The 19777-nt window shown below is 51.3% G+C and overlaps 2 protein-coding genes across 2 annotated transcripts; both read right to left on the reverse strand.

The window, feature by feature from the left end:
* Positions 1 to 233: 233 nt before the first annotated feature.
* On the reverse strand, positions 234 to 4087 carry NMB (neuromedin B). The gene is made up of 3 exons (XM_039723250.1): positions 3833 to 4087; positions 3233 to 3435; positions 234 to 505 (listed from the first exon to the last, which is right to left on the reverse strand). The coding sequence occupies exons 1-3, from the start codon at positions 3963 to 3965 to the stop codon at positions 458 to 460; spliced, it is 384 nt and encodes a 127-aa protein (XP_039579184.1). The 5' UTR covers positions 3966 to 4087; the 3' UTR covers positions 234 to 457.
* A 9339-nt stretch (positions 4088 to 13426) lies between these two features.
* Positions 13427 to 18732, reverse strand: SEC11A (SEC11 homolog A, signal peptidase complex subunit). Its single transcript, XM_039722723.1, has 4 exons — positions 18223 to 18732; positions 14491 to 14610; positions 13862 to 13919; positions 13427 to 13717 (listed from the first exon to the last, which is right to left on the reverse strand). Exons 1-4 carry the CDS (start codon positions 18363 to 18365, stop codon positions 13667 to 13669), a joined length of 372 nt encoding a protein of 123 aa, XP_039578657.1. The 5' UTR covers positions 18366 to 18732; the 3' UTR covers positions 13427 to 13666.
* Positions 18733 to 19777: the final 1045 nt, after the last annotated feature.

Raw genomic sequence — 19777 nt, forward strand, 5'->3', positions numbered from 1 at the left:
TGCTGGGAACACTCCCAGCAAAGAGGGTCACAAATGCTCCAGTATGAGTGGTGTGATCAGCTCACCCAGGTGTGCTGATTTATCATGTCAGGGTCTCCTTCAGTGAGCAGAGGCTGCAGGGGCTGAACCCAACCCCTCTGAGCTGTTGAGAGCTTCCCTTCAGCCTGCCTCAAGGTGCTCCCACTCCCCTTCACAAGCCCTGGGGCTCTGCCTCCCTACCCCCCACAGAAGAGTCTGTGCAAAGAACCAGTTTTATTCACACAGGCACATCAGATGTCAAGGAAACACAAAACATACAGGAACTATACAGGGAGGCTCCACCTTCACACACACCATCACTATTAACAATATTTCAGAAATAAATAAAAGTGATGTTGCTGTAGAAACCCACAAGGACGATGCTCTCCTCTGTTCACCAGGCACAGCTGACCTTGCAGACCTCATCCTCCCCATCTCTTCAGTTTGAGAAGTACTTCTCCAGCACCTTTGTTAAAAGCCCTGTCTCCTACAAAACAAGACACAACAGTGAGACATGGGGCCATGCACACAACCACCACCATCACCACCCATGCTGGTACCGTGGGGCAGAGCAGACAAACATCCCATGCTGGAGCACCATGGCACTGCAGGGGTGGCTTGGCATGGCACAAGAGAAGGACAGAGCCAGAAGCTTCCATCTGTGCTCCAACAGCTGAACCACAATCAGATGTCTGAGGGGAGCTTCATCCCAGTGAGGCAGCAGCCACTGGGTTGAGCTTCAGGGGAGAGCCTCATTCAGCAGAAGGCAAAAAGAGACAGAAAACACAGCAGGGAAGAGTCACAGAGGGTTTGTAGGATTGGCACTGACCACAGGTCCCAGAGCTACACAGGGCAGCAGCTGCCCTCAGCAGAAGGGCTCTCCCCAAACCCTGGAGCTGTTCCCTTCCACACTCGTGGTCTCTGCATCCTGGGGAGTCAATGCCACACACCCAAGGAGATGCCAAAGGATGGGAAGGATCCTCCTCTGCCAGCCCAGTCTTTGTCACACACAGCAACGTGGCAGCGCTGTGAAGCCCCAGCACGCTGAGAGCCAAACCCTGTCTGCCACACATGGCTTGAGAAGGAAGCAACAGATCCTGAGCAGGGCATGGAACAGGAGCTTCACAGGGCAGAGCAGTGAAAAAGGCTGTGAGGAAGGTGGGAACACAGCACACAGATAAGTTCAGGCTGGGTGCTGACACCTGGGGTCCAACAACAGTCATGCTGAGGGGGGGAAAGATGTCAGGGTGGCAGGAATTTGGACTGGCACTGTGACAACCACAAGAGCAAGAAACAATAAGGTCACACAGAACAGCATAATGTGGACAGCACTCAGAGGCAATGGGGAGAAGCAGTTCTGTAATACTCACAACAGCACAGATGTGAGGATGCCCTGGGGATGGGTGGGAGAAGGGAGCAGGAGGGGCAGGAGTTGGGGAAGTGAAGTGCTCAGAGGTGCCCAAGGAGCAAAACCAGAAACAACACCCAGCAAGGTGACCAAGGGGAGCAGAACACTGACAGGGAGAGCCTTCAGGCTTTGGGAAGAGAAAGTGAGGGGCAGGAGCCAGCTGCACATCAAGCAGCTCAGCTGTGATGCCATGTGTGGGCACACCAGCCCAGCTTGCCCTAGAGAGGCACCAAGGTGGGCACTAGCCAGGACCTGCATGGCCACAGACAAATCACCTCCAGCAGCAGTGCTTTGGCACCAGTGCCACCCTGTACCCACCCTGAGCTCTGGGAATGAGCACTGGCAGGGCTCTGGCACCCAGCTGGAGCCTGGGGCACAGCACAGCACCTGTGCACTTTGCACAGGCACATCTGCAACGTGAGCAGAGAGGAGCAGCCCTCCCATGCAGGGGGGAGCCCCAGGGAGCAGCTCTACCAAATCCACACCACGCTCAGAAACAAGGCAGGGCAGCACATCTGCCAGCTCTCCCATCTTCCCAACAAGTGCCCTCCTGCTCAAAGGTTCCTTGTGGGGGATGAGGAAGGGTCCAGAACCTCCACAGCCCTCATCTCCCCTCCAGCTGCATCTGAAGTGCCAACACTGCAGCAGCCCAGCACAGCACACTGCACAGGGAGTGGATGGGCTGGTGCCTTCACCATGCCCAGCTGTATCTTCACTGTGGGAAGCCCTCTGGGAACAGCTCTCTGGGATGCACCAGTTTACCTCAATCTGCTGGCAGTGAGTCCAAAAGGGGCTTGAGCAACCAGTGGCTCCCAGTCCTGCCACTCTGCTCCACCTGTGCCAGAGAGGAGCAAGCCCTGCCTAACCCTGCACAGCAGAAACAGCCTCACCTGCATGCAGTGCTGCTGGAGAGCTCCTCAGGCATCTGCCTCAGGGGGACAGCACAGGTGGGACTGACCTAAGAGGATTTCATCCTTTTTAGACTCCCAGTTACTTCCTGCAGTGACTGGAAAGGGTGAGACACCAGGGAGGTGTGCAGGAGGCAACAGACAAGCAGACCACACAGACTAATTCCATTTATGGATGCAGAAATTCCATCTCTGGACTGAGCAATTCGATCTGTGCATCCTGCCTGAGGATCTGTGCCCGTGCATTGCTCCCAGGGGCAGGTTTTACACCAGAAGCTGAGCGAGCTCCAAGGTAAAAGCCACAGTGAGGGTCTGCTGATACACAGTGGCAGCAGCGGAGCTCCTGCCCTCTCCCTGCTCCCCAAAACCTGTTCTGCAGCAGCATGACCAATGCACACGTACTCCCTGCAAGGCTCTGTGCCCTCAGCATCGAGGGATCCCAGCTACAGTGACACAGAACCAAAGCTCTTTGCTTGACAGATGCCTTTCCCTTCACATACCGTGTCCCCTCTTGGTCTCCTGCTGTGGAGATAAGACAGAGAAGGGATTTCCCTGTCCTTGGAATGGGGGACACCATCCTCTTCTGCATCTGGCTGAGGAAGCTTATTAACACCCCCTGGACACCACTGCTGTCACAGCTCTATTGCAGAGTTACTTGCTCATCCTCACACCCTTCCCAAGCACCTGGGACTACTTGTCACTGCCCAGCTAGACACAAGCCTCAGGACACTTCTCCTCTCTCCCTTTATGTGTGGTCTTAGGAAGTGGCTTAAGGAGGGCTAAAAGGAGGGTAAAGAGGGGAGTGCACCTCCAGCAGCTGTGCAGGTGCTCCCCTCTCCAGCAGAGCTCCTCCACTTTTCTGCTCTGAGCATCTCCCTCTAGCTAAGTAAATGTTCACCTGGCCAGTGAGGTCGTATTTCCCTTGGTTCTCATCCAGTAGCCTTTCTTGCAAGAGGATTTTCAGGAGCTCCCGGGTCAGCAGTTCCATCATGTCCTCCAGCAGGGCTCGGAGAGAGGGACCGAAGACCACTGGCACTGCAGGCTCCTCGGCAGCCTCCAGGTGTTGGGAGCCTGTGACGCTCTTCTTCCCCATGAAGTGACCTGCAACAGCACACGCGGGGTGTCTGGGGGACACAGGGCTCCAGCTGAGCTGCACCGGCCACCCTGCACCTAACGCCCAAACCAGCCGAGTCAAGAGAAACCCAGAAACGCCAGCTCCTCGCTCCACGTGGGATTTTTGGGAAACTTCCCTCTCTGTTCCCGCTGACGAGATCTCCGCGGTTACAGAGATGCCACCCGGGGATGTGAACCTCGCACCCAGGGATGCCAGACTGCTCAGCCTGTCGGGGATGTCGGACGGGCTGCCCAGGGATGCAGGTGGAGGTGACATCGCGGCAGTGCCAGCATGCCCGTCCCCGCTGGGCTGGCACAGGCAGCCGCAGGACAGCGCGGGATGTCACCGCGCCCGCACCGGGGTCCCTGTGCCCCCGCCCGGTACCTGTGGCCCAGAGGTTGCCGCGGGGGTTGACCTTGATCTTGGCGGCCTGGCTGCGGTGCTCGGCGAAGTCCAGGTGCACGGCGGGTCCCAGCGCGGCTCCGCAGAGCAGCAGCAGCACGCAGCGCAGCGCCATCGCCGCCGCGGGGCCCGCGCCCGCCGCCGTCCGCTTAAAGCTGCGGGGCGGGACCGCCACAGAGCCCGGCCCCGCCACACAACCCCGCCCGGCCACACGGCCCGGCCCCGCCACACGGCCCGGCCCCGTCACACAGCCCCGCCACAGAGCCCGGCCCGCTACACGCCCCGGCCCCTCCACACGGCCCGGCCCCGGCCCGGCCGACACGCTCCGAGCCTGCCCGTGCCCGTCCTGTGCCGTCCCAGCGCCCCGGCGGAGCGGGAGACGTGGCAGAGGCAGCGCTGAGGTGGCCAGTGACGGACTCACCGCTGAGTCCGATCCCCGTGCCCAGATCTCTCCATGTCCGTGCTTCCACCTTCTCCACGCTCACTTTTTGCACTGGAGCTCAGCCAGGAGTTCGTTCCCAGTTTAGCTCAAAGCCATCTCCCAGTTCATATGCCTGCAAACCTGATTATCGGGATGGGTAATGGGAATCCTGTCCTCCCGGAACTGCCAGCTCTGCCCAGCTCCTTCACTTCCCAGAGCAGCCTCCCAGAGGATCCCACACACTGCAGGGCATGAGCCAGAGCCTGTGTACCACTTCTCACCTTTCCCACTCCCTCTGAGATTTCGCAGACCGCTATTTCCTGATTACTGCACCCAAACCTTCCATGGACAATCATGTTCCCCATGAGCTCCCTCTTTTCCATTAAAGGGATGGAGCTGTGCCCAGCCATGCCAGGGACACAGACAGTGGGACCTGGGGCATGGACTGTGTGCCCAGGGCTCAAATGAAGTGAATTCCAGGTGAAACTGGAAGCATTTGATCAGAGGGCTCCAAGGCACAGGTTGTGCTCTGTTTCTTCTTGTCCTTGCCTGCAGCCAACAGGGATTCCTCCAGGTTCCATATCTACACAGGGATACTCTCAGGGTCTGGGCCACTGTAGGCTGGGGTGAGTCTGGTGGGGGTACCCAGGGTCAGACAATCCTGGCAGGTCCATGGTGAGGAGGAGGGCCTGGGGCCAGGTTAAGCCAGTCAGTCAGGCACTGCTGAGCTCCCACAGCACGGATCAATGACAGACTGCAGGGTTCAGGTGGTTCCTGGGTCCGTGTGGATAGAGAGAAGTCCATACCAGGTGCGGCCCATCAGTGTTCTAAAGGCCCTGACAGCTTCTGTGGATTTACAGTTCCGTAACTTTGCAAGGAGGTGCTGGTGGGTGGGGATGAGATGACCCAGTTCTCCTGGGAAATGGCAGAGGGAATTCATTCACAGTGCCATTCCAGCACGTGCTGCTGTTCAGGAGAGCAGGGCTGGAGGTGACACATTCCCCTTCAGCAGCAGGGGATCAGAGTTCCAACTGCAAACTCAGCTCTAGGCTTACAGGAAAGGAAGAAAGAAAAAACCCAAAGTGCTCCTGTGTTACCAGACATCCTCCCAAGGTGTGTGAGTGTCCCCTTGGGTGGTCAGATCAGCATGGGCTCCCTCACTGTTTCAGAGATGTGCCACAGCGATGGACATGGCCCTCTCAGGTGTGACACCTCTGCCAGCCTTGCCCAGGTGTGCTGGAGCTCCTGGACTCCAGAGGGGGATTTCACTCCGCTCTCTCACCGTGCTCCTTCCCTGTGTTCAGCAGAAGGGCTGAGCAGGCAGAGCTCAGCCCACTCGAGGAGGTGACCCCAGGGGGCCATGAGTGCAGTGCTCCCCCCAGATGTGGCACTCGCAGCACCCAGCTCTCACATCCACATCACAGCAGCCTCGTGTCCCCGCTGAGGCAGCAGAGACAGGAGACCTGAGGTCCCTGGTCCCAGTGGTGCTGGTGGCTGGGACAACTGCTTGGGCTCTGCTGTCCCCTCCCAGTGCTGCACCTGGACAGACAGAAACACCCCTGTCCCTCCTCCATTTCCTCTCTCAGCCTGTGTCCCTCCCCCAGTGTCCTGCCCTGCCATTGCACTGACAAAACACAGCTTGAAATGGATGGATGTTATCCCGAGCCTTTTCTTCCAAAGTTTTACGTTCACTCATGGAGAAGGTGGGGGCTGTAGGAAGGGCAGGAGGAGGAGGAGGATGGGAGGTCCAGAGAAGGAGCTGAATGTGAAGGAAGATCCTGGTGCTGCCCAGCACTGGCACAGCTGAGTCTGGCTCCTCCTTACCCTGGGGAAGGGGTGTTTTTGGGAAAGCTGAGCAGCAATCCTCCACTGTGGAGAACAGCAAGCTGAAGGGTTACCTGTAGGATTAGGGAGGATGAAGGCAGGGATAAAGTGATCCCAATTACAGAGGGCAGATGAAAGAGCCCTGGGCAATTATGGCACCAACTGAAGCGTGGCAGGGTTAAGTCCCACTCCTTCAGTGCTCCTACAGGCAGCCCCAGGGACAAGGGATGAGCAGTGGGAAGCTGCAGGGTTTCAAACAGGATGAAGGCTTGTGCACTGCTCTAATTAGATGCACAATGAAAGGTACCCAGATGTTCCTTCTTTTTCAGCTGGTGTTGTCTCAGCCAGGGTGGGAGCAGAGGAACAGGTATTTTCCATCCCAGTGGCACTGCTAAGGAAGCTTGGGAAAGGCTGGGAAAAGGAAATCAGGGAGCTCGTGCCCTTTTGCAGTGCCACTGTAAACCCTCAAAACCTGAGGGGATGTCAGATTAATTCCTGAGTACCAAGGCTTGACCTCATGATGTGTGTGTGGGAGATATGAGCTCATAACCTGATTTCAAGTCTGGAAAGAGCACCAGAACAGCTCCTCAGAGACGTGTTGGAGGCTGCAAGTGGGAGCACAGTTCAGGGCAGCCAGTGGGGCTTTACTGGAAAACAGGTGGTAAAAGGGTTCAGCACTTCTGTCTCTCTTTGTCCCACTTTGGTGGGTCAGAGCAATACACCCAGTCTGGAGCCTGCTGGGACTTCCAGCATTCCAGGCAGGAACTGACACTGCAGTGCTTCTCTGCCACTTGCTCTCTCCAGCTCAGCAGAGATTCATGTCCTAGCTACCATCCTCCAAGGGAATCTTCCCACCTTATCTATTTAAAAAGCTGTAGAAATTCTACTTTACAGATCAGTTTTGCTGGCAGAGGTCAGCACACCGACTTTCCCAGGTGATGCAGGAGATGGGGCTGTTGGCAGCCCCAGAGGTGACTCTGGAAAATGGCAGCTGCCAATGGTTATATCCTCGAGGCAGAGGAGGGTCTGCACAGAGCTCCCCTCCCCTCTCTGGAGGATTTACCCTCCGGGGCTGGGTGAGAGCAGCCCTGCACAGCCCCACACCCTCCAGGAATGTCCATTTCCACCCAAACCACCTCAAAGCTCCAGGAATCCTCAGCATCCCCAGATGCCTGCAGCCAGAGGGAGCAGGGGTTGTTTTGTTCTGTTTTCCCCAGCAATTGACACACACAGTTTGCTCTGGATGGCCGCTGACCACAGAATTGACATTTTCACAGCACAATCTGTAACAACCCCGATGTTTCAGATAGCAACATTTAACTTGGAACCCGTTGTTTCATAAATAGAGTTAAAATTGGTTTTTCTCCCTGTGCACCATTTTATATTTATGTACATTTAAACTTCATCTCCTTTATTACCCAGTCTCTTCCCTCTTCCCTTCTCCCTTTTGTTCTTTACCTTTTGGCAAACAATATCCCCTGTAAGGATCTCACCACCTGTTCCAGGGCTGCTTCCTTCCTTCAGGAGCCTTTGCTGAGGGACCTTGCCAAATACATTTGGGAAATACAGGTGGATGATCCCTGTGGGTTCCTCTTGCCCATAAGCCTCCAAATTCCTTCCACAAGTTCCAAGTCTACTCTCTTAGGGTGTTCTGTTCCTTAGCAAACTCCTGTCCAAGTAGGGATAAGATGAGCAATAACAGACCTGTGAAACAGGCACTGGGAGCAAATCCTCTAAATGCACCTAAAGCTAAAGCAGGATTTCACCAGGAAAAGAAAGGAAACCATAACTAGGCAAAATAAATGGCTGTAAAAACTGCACAGCCAAAAGGGCCTCACTAACAAATGTAACAGACCAACCTGAAAATACCCTGGTTCAAGGGCTTTAAAGCAAGGGCCATTTTGTTTTTTCTCTGTTTTGCATCCAGGTCTGGAGTCCTCAGCACAAGAAAGACATGGACCAGTTGGAGCAAGTCCAGAGGAGACCATGGAGATGCTCTGAGGGCTGGAGCCCCTCTGCTCTGGAGCCAGGCTGGGAGAGCTGGGGGTGCTCACCTGGAGAAGAGAAGGGTCCAAGGAGAGCTCAGAGCCCTGCCAGGGCCTGAAGGGGCTCCAGGAGAGCTGGAGAGGGACTGGGACAAGGGCCTGGAGTGACAAGACAAGGGGAAATGGCTTCCCACAGCCCGAGGGCAGGGTTAGACAGGATATTGGGAAGATACTCTTCCCTGTGAGGGTAGTGAGGCCTTGGCACAGGTTGCCCAGAGCAGCTGCAGCTGCCCCATCCCAGGAAACGTCCAAAACCAGGTTGGACATGGCTTGGACCAACCTGGGATAGTGGAAGGTGTCCCTGCCCACAGCAGGAGGTGGGACTGCCTGGGCTTTAGGGTCCCTTCCAGCCCAAATAATTTTGAGAGTCCATGTTTTAGTTCCTTTGGCACTGACTCTACCCTGAGAGAGGTGGCCAGGCTGGCAAGGGAGACACTCCATACTGTGGAATTGAGGCTTCCCAGGCCCTGCAAATATCCACCTGGGCAGGCAAATAATGTGCTCAAACTGATGGCTCTAATAAAAAACAAATACAAAGAGCAAAGGCCTCGAACGTCCCTATTTGTCTCCTTCACAGAGCTCCTGTGCCAATAAAACTCTTAGTAGCAGTTAGGTTGCTTCAACCTTTTCTTCACCATTTTCCAAAGCCAGGTCCTGCCTCGTGCCTGAGGGTCTATTTTGATGCATTTTTCTCTTGTTTACAAAGATTAAATCCCTCTGTTACATCCATTCGTCCACAGGCAATAGCTGTTGTTTATAAAAGATAAAATTTGAAATCTTGCGCATCTTGTTTTCAACTCATTTTCAATTTTCATTTAAGCTGTAAATGAGCTGTGGTTTTCCCCGAGGTCTCCCTTTCACTCCACACTGCTGGACAAATACAAATAACTGCTCTGCAAGAAGACTTAGAGAAGAAAATAGTGTTTTCTTCCAGGCAAACCCAGGCCCAGCTCAGAAGTGTCCCAGCCAGAATTATACAGCAGAAATCTGACATGCCAGTTTGAGTGAATCAAGGCTCAGAGAAGTTCATTTCCTCCACATCATTTTTCCTTCAGGACTGTTTCTATGGGGAAAGGGGAGGTTGGAAAACAAAGGTGACACCAAGATATTGAGCAGAGAGAGATTTGGGAAGGGTTTTTCAATTGTTAAACAGAAGGAGCACAAATAGTCAAAAGGTGAGGAGCTGGACAGAAGGAGCAAGAACTGAGAGCATCTGCTCCATCCTGGATCACAAAGGTTGAATTTCTAGTCCATCCCTATTTAGACTGCTCTCTGTGAAGATGTTCATTTCCCCTGAGGTTTAGGGAACCCTGCTGGATCAGGCATTCACAGGACTGCTGGAACTGAACAAGTGTATGGATTTCCCCATGAGCTGGAGTAGGTTTGACACACAATGTGCTCAAGCAGCAGGCCAGCACACAGAGGCAGGTCCTGCCCCAAGGGGAAGCAGGACTGTGTGTGATGGAGCTGGTGGGTTTTCACAGAAACTGAGGGATAAACAAATGTGAAGAAGGACTCTCAGAGCTGGGCAGACTAGGAACCCACAGCAAAGCCACCCAATTAGGGCAAAATAGAGCCACCAAGGCAGATTTCTCAGGAAAGCCCCTGTGTCCCATATGAATCCAACATTCTTGGGCTGGTGGATCTACTCTGGCAGAGACCTGTGGTTCCTGACAGGTGAGAATCTGGGTGCAGATGACAAAGAGAACAAAGTGTTACAAGGCTGGGGAGAGCTAAAAGGGGCAGGAGGCTGTTCAGCTGGCTGAAAGCACGGTGTGGGTGCTGTTTCTCTTCTCCCAGAGATGAGAGAGTCAGGTCAGTCACCCACCACACATCAACTCCCACCCTGAGCTGCTGACACTGTGGGAATGGCACAGGCTGGGCCCTTCTGGCATCACCCCAGTGCACCTTCCTGGGGGATGGAACCAGGACATTCCTCATCTGATTCAGCCACTGAGTCACTGGCACTGTGGGGTCACACAAGCAGCTGCTTCGCACTGCCCTTGCTCTGGCACAGGAGCCATCCCCAAGGCATGTGCTCTAAGCACCCTTCTCTTCCTTCTCAGTTGTCTCTTCTTCTCCTAGCCAGCTTTTGGGCTGTCTTGGGAGATGCACACCTTGTTTTGTGCATTTCTCCAGCAAAGAGTGGTCCTCAAGCATGGACCAGGTTTCATCATGAAAATGCTCCTTGGAAAAAACCACAGTTGATCTGTTCTGATTTTAAGGGCAGGAAAATCACCATGAAATTACCCATTCTCATTAAAGACAGTGGGGAACTGACCATCTGACAAAACCTGAGCCCTGTGAACCCCTGCAAAGCAATAAGCAGCAGCAGATCTGGATGAAGCACCGTGATGCTCACTGCTGTTCAACCAACAACCGTGCACTAAAGGATCATAAAAACACAGAACAGCCTCTGTCTCACAGAGCTCCAGCTTGCAGCACATCACCCCTCACAGCTCACTTCCCAACCATCACGCTCTTGCTTATGCATTTAGCTTTGATACAAAAAAAAAATGTCACCCACTAGAATTCCAGCAGCCCTCAGACACAGCCCAGCATGGCTTTGCTCCATGGAACAGCTCCTGCCCGTGAAGGAATCTGTGCCTGAACTGCGGATGTGACTGAACTGTAATTAAGCACTGGAATTGCTCACAGAAAACCTGCCCTGTTTGGCTGTAACCAACCACAACAGACACAGGAGCAATGAGCCCTGGCAGACTTTTTCCTTCATTTTTTTCTCTTTTATAAACCAGACCTTTCAACACCCACGTACTTTACAAGCAAATCCCATTCCTGTGGTGACATGAAGCTCTCCATCCATTTCCAGAGCCTCCAGTGTCACTGGCTTTGCTGGAGCTGCCCAGACAGTTTCACCTTCAAAAAAAAAGTACCATAAAACTGACATAAAACATATACACATCAAGTTCTATCACCAACCACTCTGGCTCTGTGGGAGCTCAGCAGTGCTCCCAAACACCTCAGCATCAGCACCCAGCCAGCCAGCCATCCTGCTCACTCCGTGGCTTTTCTGCTCAGCAAAGCAGAATAAATCTGGTGGGGATGGAGCCAGCAACAGCTCTGTGTCACCCTGCCCCCATATCCCCAGTTTCCAGCCTGTGCAGGCTCATCCCCAGCACTCCCTCATCCCACTGTGGCAGGAAAGGTGCTGCTGGAAGGCAGGAGGCGATGTGGGAGCTGGCATGGGAGGTGGCACAGGAGGTGGTGGGTGCCAGAGCTGTGATGGGGTTGACTGCCAAATTATTCTTTGCCTAATTGGAGTCAAGTCCCCATTTCACAACTGCAGGAAACAGAACCACATTCCCAGCTGCACAGAGCTGAAAACAGGCAGAACAGGGCCTGCAGAGATGAATTCCCAAGTGCCACATGGCAGCCCCTGGTTTAGGGCAATTGTTCCTGTTCTTCAAGTGCCTGCAGACCCTGGAGAGAAGCCCCTGAAGCTGGGCTGCAGCAGGGGCTCCTGTCACCCCTCACCCCACCCACCCTGCATTTTTAAAGCCCTTCTTATGCAATTCCTTCAGACAGCACCAGGTGAGAGCAGAGCACACCCTCCTGCAAGAGCTCCCTGTGCCCTGTGTCCCCCTGCCCAGGGACTCCTGACAGCAGCTGCCACCCTCAGGCCACATCAGCCTCCTGAAGAACTGCAGGCTTAGCACTTTGAGAGCTAAACCTCTCTCCATAATCCTTTGTGTTTCAGCCTCTTTTTTTGGGTTAAATTAACTCAGTGACAGGAACACAACTGCTTTCACACGCTCAGAATTTTGGAGGTCTGAAAGGGAGAGGACGTGGAGAGCAGCAGCAGCAGCACCCCCAGCAAGTGTTTTTGGGGAGGTGTTGGTTAGCAGCTTCCAGACAAGCTCAACTCAGCCCTTTGTGTGTAAAACTCATTTATGCACAAAAGCTGTTGAGGCTCAAGGCAAAGCAGGGACAGACTCAGGCTCCATGTGAGCTGCAAAGGCAGAAATGCCTCAGGAAGGTGCTCTATAGTGAGAGCAGCTCTCAGAGATTCTCTGCTCTCTCACTGCTGCCTGGGTTTGCCTTTTGACAGAACATCCCATCCTTAACTCAAGAATTAAAGAGAAGCTTTATCCACATTTTCCTCCCAAGGGCTCTAACACTGGGGGCAAGAGATACAGATTTTATTGCCATTTTTATTATGAAGTTTTGATTACTCAGAGCTGCAGGCTGAAGGCTCAGTGCTGGGGGTTGGACCTGTTTGTAGACTCTTTGCAGTGCCCTACAGGTGATGTTTGCTTTATCCTACATAGGGAACAAAGCACCTGGTAACATCAAAACCAGCAAAATGGTACAATTCACCTCCAGAGATGGGAGAGGCCTGACAAACCCAATGAGAGACTGCAACAAACTGCAAACAGCCATAAACACCCTGTTGGGTTTTGTCCTTGTTTTCCTGACTGCTTTTGCTTTATACAAGCTGTGTGTGTGGCTGCAGTGACCACCTGCAATGACTCCTGTTGCTCTGGAATCTTGGAGCAGTCACGGAGAAGAGCTGATAAACTGCAGCATCACTGCCCTGCACCTCCTCCCTGGGCTCTTTCTGACAACACCTCCACCAGCAGGATCACAAGCCTGAATGAGAAGCTCAGAAAAAAACAGTGGTGACAAGTGGGTTTTTTATTTCAGACCCCAGGGCAGTCTGTAGCTTTCAGGTGAGCTGTGAGATTTGGCCAGCTCACAGGACACTTGAAAGCCTTTTGCAAAACCAAGAAATTTTTATTATTGCATCCTGCTAAATCATTAAGAGCTGTGGGTATTTCCCATCTCAATCCTTCTGTTACCTAGTGCCACAATGCACAAAGTAATCCTTTGCCATCTTCTTCCCCACTTTGCAGTGTTTTGGCAGATTATTCCAGTGTGATTTAAAGAAACACAGAAATATTGAATGATCTACAGCTCAGGAGAGATAATTCCCCCAAAACAGGTGAGAGGAGCAGCTGCTACTGCTCTCTGGAGAGAGAACAAGTTAGATGGTGGCTCTGGGAGTGTGTAACAGCAAAGCCCAGGTATCCCCCAGAACCTGGGCAAGGAGGCTGCTCTCATCAGGGCAATAACAAAAAAACGTGGCAAGAGGCAAAATCTTTATTCCAGTTCTGAAGTGGAAAAGAACTGTCACGGCCACAACTCACCAGTGGACAGTTCAGTGAGCACAAGGCAGGGGGCACCTGGCCCGGCCAGGCACAGACTGAGGACACGGTCCCAGAGGCACTTGGAGAGGAAGCTCAGCTTCAAAGTACAAGCACTAAACACTTTGGCTCAAATTTTTAATATAAAAATTCACTAAAAAGGCTAAAATGTGACAAACCATTGGAAATACTGTGACAAACATTCGCCCTTACGCAGTAAAAACCAAAACAAACCCAAACTGGCACGAAGCTTTGAAATGCATGCTTTCTTCTTTCTCCTGGTACACTGGACCATCAGCTACTTTAAAGGTTCATCTAAAAAATTCCATGGCACCTTCATCTCGTAGTTCAGTGCAAGGGACTACTCTCGATGGACCAGCACAAATAAACCCAGTAAAAAGAGGACTGCATACTGGAAGAGAGAGCAGAGGAGACACAGGAGTGCACACTGACATCTACAGCAGCAAACATGCAGGGCACAGGGTTCTGCCTGTGTTCTCATGAAGGAATTATAACTGGGGTGGGAAAAGCAGGCAGGAAATAAATTTTACCTTACCTTAAATTTTGGATAATCGTTCATTAAGATAGTCACTATTCCAATGTAGGGCACAAATCTATAAGAATAAAGGTTTTGTTAAAAGAAACACTATTCCAAGGTGCAGCAGAAGAGCTCTTACCTTAAATTTTGGATAATCGTTCATTAAGATAGTCACTATTCCAATGTAGGGCACAAATCTATAAGAATAAAGGTTTTGTTAAAAGAAACACTATTCCAGGGTGCAGAGAGAGTCATTCAAGCATCCCAAGGGCTGCAGCCAATGGGCTGGTGACTTCTTCCTCCCTGTGGCAGTGGGCCTGAGTGACAACCAGCCCAGAGGGTGCTTCAGCCTATGCCTGGTTCAGATGTCACTTGCCTGCAGACACTGAGCCTCCCAGGACAAACCTGATGACAATTCTGATCAAGCCTGAGCCCACGCTACCCTTACTTCTGTGTCCATCCAGCACCAACATCTCAGGACACAGCTCACAGCTGGATGCCTCTGCTTAAGCCAAACTAAGAACTGAACTCTCCACACTCTCAGGCAGGTTACAAACCCAGCAGGGACAGCCAGCCCAAGGGGGGAGTTACCAGATGGCTTTTGGGGACAGCAGTGTGAAAAACCCCACCATTTTAAACTCACTCACCCTCTTGCTCGTCCTACTACATCCTTCTTCTCCAGCCAGTGCTGCCCCTGCTTGTAGAGCCCTCTGTCATCCACAGCATTGTTGTCTCCCTTGGTCAGAAATTTGATGTCTCCGTTTTGCCTGGTAAAGACAAGACAGCCAGGTAAGGCAGGACAGAAAGTTGTTAAAAGTTCTTCTACAATAAGCATGGAGAGACCAACACAAGGGCACTAGAAGCACCCATGTCCTACAATTCAAGGAGGATAAAAGAAGGAAACTGTCACATGCAGCAGAAAGCAGATGGTTTGGGAAAAAACTGCCATGGGAAGAATGAATTCTGGCCCCAGCAAAGATCTCCAGCAGAGTTTCAGAACAGTTTCTAGAGCAGGTGCAGCTATTGCCTCTTGGCTTTTGACCCATCTTGTGTTGATGATTCTCTTGCTTCACACAAATGTTGGATTCTGGTCTCCCTACTACCACACAAAAGGAGAGGCTGGGATTGAAGCACAGAGCTCTACTCAGCACTGGGCAAAAGCAAGCTGAAAATTAGAACTGATTAGGAAAGGGGGACAGGAAAAAACCCAAATAATACCAAAATGATGCTGCATGAACTCACAATGTGCCTACATCTGGAATGCTCTGGGCAGTGCTGAGCCCCCTGATCCTTTTCTGCAATGGAGAGAAGAACTGGCAAAGGTTGAGAAATGCTTAACAAGGTCTGGAACCACTTCCATACAAGAACTACAGACCAGGACTCTCCAGCCTGGAAAAGACAGAACTGATGGGAGATTTGACACAGTCCACCACAAATGACAGCAAAAATCCAACAGCTTTTCACTGTTTCTTCCTATGCAAGAGCCATAAGGTACCAAAAGGAGCTCAGAAGTAATGGGTTAAAACCAGGCAGAGAAGGTGCTATGCAGAAATAGCCACAGTGCAAACTAAACCATGTCTCTCTGCAGAGGTATTTTGGTTGGCAAAAAATTATATTGGCTGAAAAATTGACCTGATACTCCACGTAAAATAGGAAATTAGGCTGTTCATAAAGAACAAGGACTTTGTGCTTGAAACTGTAACCTGCAGTAAAGCAGGGAAATTATCACTACATGCTCTCTCTAGTCTTTAATTAATCCTGAGATTAATTAGCTTGCCAGAACCAGGATTGAGGAGCAGATGAATCTTTGCTTCGACCAGGAAAAAGGTGTATAGATTCTTTCCCAGCCACTCCCACTCAGATGCTGGAGAGCAGCCCATGGCACTACTCAGGGATTTGCCACTGTCACCTTCCTGTGGCACCTGCAGGCAGGTGCTGAGCAGGAGCATCCTCAGTGCTTGAATCTCAGCTCTCACTGAAATGACAGATGGAAAGCAGGCAGGAAAGCAGGCAGTTCTTTGGAGCTCAGGCTGTTTTCATCATGCCTGAACACCAACAGGCTCCTTGACAGGGGAAGTTTGGAAAGAAAAAAGGGAAAAAACCCACAGCTCTTTCCCCAAAGCACATCTGGCTTGTTGTGTGGGAACAACAAACACTGTCTGGGAAAAAATAAAGATCCCCAGAGGTGCAGGTAATGTAGTTTAGCTGTGAAGAGTGATGGTGCAGGAGTGCAGCACCTTATTGAGCAGAGTCAAGGCTCTGCCACGACGCAGCATGAGAAGCCCTTGGTGCACTTCTCTGCTGTCTGAGGTGAGTGACCCTGCTCCAAAACCACTAAGTAAATTTGGAATGCAGACTCTGTGTTAGTAATAAAGAATGGATTCAATTTTGGGCTGAAACAAGAAGAAAAGGCCAGCAAGTAACAGACATTTTTTCACTGACACAATATTGATGTGAACTGGGGCGAGTTGCCCCAAAATCACAGAGAATGCTGTTTCTGTCTTCCTGCATTTTGACACTCCTGTCAGCTTCTGCAGAGACTTTTCACTTCCAAACTGGCACTAGAAAATTATTCTTTAAGTAGTGGAAGAAGCAACTGACACCCAAATCCTGCCTTCAGCTCCCAGGTTCAGGTTGCAATATGGATTTTTCAGTTTATCTCTCCTAATAAAAGATTAGGTTTGTGTTTGGTTGTTTCAGTTAAATGAAACCTAAAATTCTGCAGAATGGTTTCACCCTCCCAGGATTGGCACTATGGCCCCATTTAAACATTTAACAAAACCAAAACATTTAAACAAAAAATAGTGCTTGATACCCTAATATCTAGAGGTAGAGCCAGGCAAAAAAAGAAGGGTGGGCAACATCAGGAGAGAAAATGCTGCACAGAACAGGGGAGGAGGAAAACTGCATTTCACTTGAAAGAGTTCCCACAACATCATAAAAAATGCTTGTGCAACATCAGATGTCAAATTCAGCCCATAAACTGAAGTTATTTTTAAATCAGTGGTATCAAAGACCAGCACTTTGCAAACTGACACTGTTCAAAGTTCTGGGTACAGAATAAATCTGAACAGCAAAGAAGGTGCTTTGCCTGCTGGAAGAGGCATTGTTTCATTGCCTCAGAGCTAGGATTCCACCTGTGTATTTACATGCACAAGGCTGTCATCCTTCAGTTGGAGCAGAAAATTGTATGGCTATTCCAACAGCTTTGGGAAAGGGACCCTCTCCATCCCATCCATGTCTCAGCCAGAGGAATCTCAGATGCCACCTGGCTCAGCTCCAGCTCACACCACTCAGAAAACATTCACTCAGCAGAAACAGATGCTGGGACCCCAACCAGCTGCTGCCTCCCAGAGATGTCATAAAGAATCAGGGATTCAGTTCTAGATTCAGTTTTCACTCAAACAACTCACAGAGCTGGCTTGTGTCCCCACAGACTGGCCTGGAGAGGCCACAGTTCCATCCAGCAAAACAGGAAAGCTCAGGACTGCAGTGGAAGCCTTGGCTGGAAAACTAAGCCTTGATCAGCCATGAAAGCAATGCCTGTTCCATCCCTTCAGACACACAACCTCCCCAGAGCTGAGAGTGAACAGCTTTGGGACACAAAGACTCTGAGGACAGCACCACAACCTTCTAGAGACAAAAGGCCCTGAGTGTGCAGGACAGCAAAGACCAGGACACAGAGACAAGCTCTAAAATAACACACGAAACCTTCTGCCACAGTTGTGCCCCACAAACAAGACTCACTTCACACACAAACACAGCCATGCTGCAGCAGACAGCACAGCAGCTCGGGACACAGAGGATGGCACAGGAGACAGGCAGTGGTGTCACTTCCAGTGCCTAAAGGGGCTCCAAGAGAGAGGGACAGGGACTGCAAACAAGAGCCCTAAAGTAACAGGGGCAATGGCTTCCCACTGCCAGGGCTAGATGGGATGTAAGGATTAAATTCCTCCCTGTGAGGGTGGGCAGGCCCTGGCACAGGGTGCCCAGAGCAGCTGTGGCTGCCCTGGATCCCTGGAAGTGTCCAGGGCCAGGCTGGACAGGGCTTGGGGCACCCTGGGACAGTGGAAGGTGTCCCTGCCCATGGCACAGGATGGAATGAGACTGGCTTCAAGGTCCCTTCCAACCCTAACAATTCCATGATTCTACAGTTTGGAGTGTCCAGGGCACTGACACAGGCTCTCAGCTTGTGCCTTCTGCTAGGTGATCTTTACAAGTAAACAAAGCAGGACAGATTTTTTTTCTGTCTGAAACTCCTGTGTTACTTCCTACAGCACCTGGATTTCCATGACTGACATCCCCCCCCTTGTTTACCCAAGCAGGTGAAGAGCAGTTAGGGAAACATCAGCAGCAGAACCCCCAGACTCTTAACATACTTCTCATGGATTTTCAGAACACGATGGACTATAGGAATTTCCCTTCCTTCTATCCTGAAGACAACTATTTCTCCCACTCTGATTGGATCTTCAATTCGGTTGGTGAGGAACAGGAGATCTCCTCTGTGGAAAGCAGGCTCCATACTCCCACTGAAAAAGAGGAGAGGAACAACTGAACAACATTTAAACACTCAGCACCAGGCTCTGGAGTTCATGGCTCTTCAAGAAACATCTCCCAAGAACCTCATGAGAAAGAGAAGCTGTGGATACCCCATTCCTGGAAGTGCTCCAGACCAGGCTGAAACCTGGAAGAGCTTCTGAGAAAACCACCCTGGAGACTGGGCAACTGTGTAACCTCTACTGCAATCAGGTTTTCAATCATCACACTGCCAGCAGCTTGGATTTGCTGGGGAAAGAGCACTGCCAGTACCTGGTGTTACAAGCACATCCAAAGGGAAAAGCTTTTTTAATAGGCAAAAAGCTGATGATGAACACCATCTTTTGATTTCTGAGCTCACCACTGGCAGGGCAATGCTGGCAGCTCTGTAAGGATGGGAAGCTTTTTTTAGATTTAATTTATTTTTTAGAGATAGACAGATTATCCTGAGAAACAAAGCACTGAAAGCATTCCCATCTGAAACAGACAAAGGGACTTGACAAAAATTTCTTACTGTGATTCATTGCTTTGTTTAATTATCTCATTTCAGACACCACGACTCAAGTTATTTTTCTTCTGTCTTGTAAATGGCAATTGTTCCCAACTACTTATCCTTCCTAATTCCACATAAATAATGCAAAGCAGAACAATGAGCTTTAAGTACTGTGAGTTTTATCTTCACAGAGCACAGCAGATGCAGGTCAGAACAGCAGATCAGTCACTGCAGAGGGGATGTGACCTCACCACCTCGTCTCAATCACTGGGCAGGGGCAATATCCCTGCACAGGGCAGGTGCAATATCCCTGCACAGGGCAGGGGCAATATCCCTGCACAGGGCAGGTGCAACATCCGACCCGCACACCCTCCAACACCCAGACAGCTCCAGCTGTACCCAAGCACGGCGAGACCACATGGTGATGAGCCCAAGCAAGGAGATAAATAGTTCTTAAATTATTTAAACATTGTCAGAGTAAACAATAACAAGCGGAGTTCTGGCTCAACAGAATGAAAAAAAAAATAATGGTATAGAAGGTAATTGTATTACACAAAGCATGGGTGTGACACGGAATGAGGGAGGAAAGAGTCAATGTGACTACATGGAAAGAAACATCTCCTGAAGGATGGGTAGTGCTGAGCCGCAGCAGGAGAGGAGTTATGGAGCCCCTGCCGTGCTCCTGCTGTTCCAGCACCTCTGTGAGCTGAGCTCTGCTCCTCTCCCCTCAAAATGAGCTGTCAGGGAGCCCTGGCACTGATACACCAGGAGCTCTGGAACAGCTTCACTCCAGCTGACCCCACTGATGGGGGATCTATCCCCTCCTGGCGATGGTGCCAGTCTGAGCTCCCCACTGGGATGAGACCTGGCAATGCCAGCCCAGGATGGCTTCCTGCAGCACAGCT

The sequence above is a fragment of the Passer montanus genome, unplaced genomic scaffold, assembly GCF_014805655.1.
Source record: "Passer montanus isolate IOZ18808 unplaced genomic scaffold, ASM1480565v1 scaffold5, whole genome shotgun sequence".
Taxonomy (NCBI): Eukaryota; Metazoa; Chordata; class Aves; order Passeriformes; family Passeridae; genus Passer; species Passer montanus.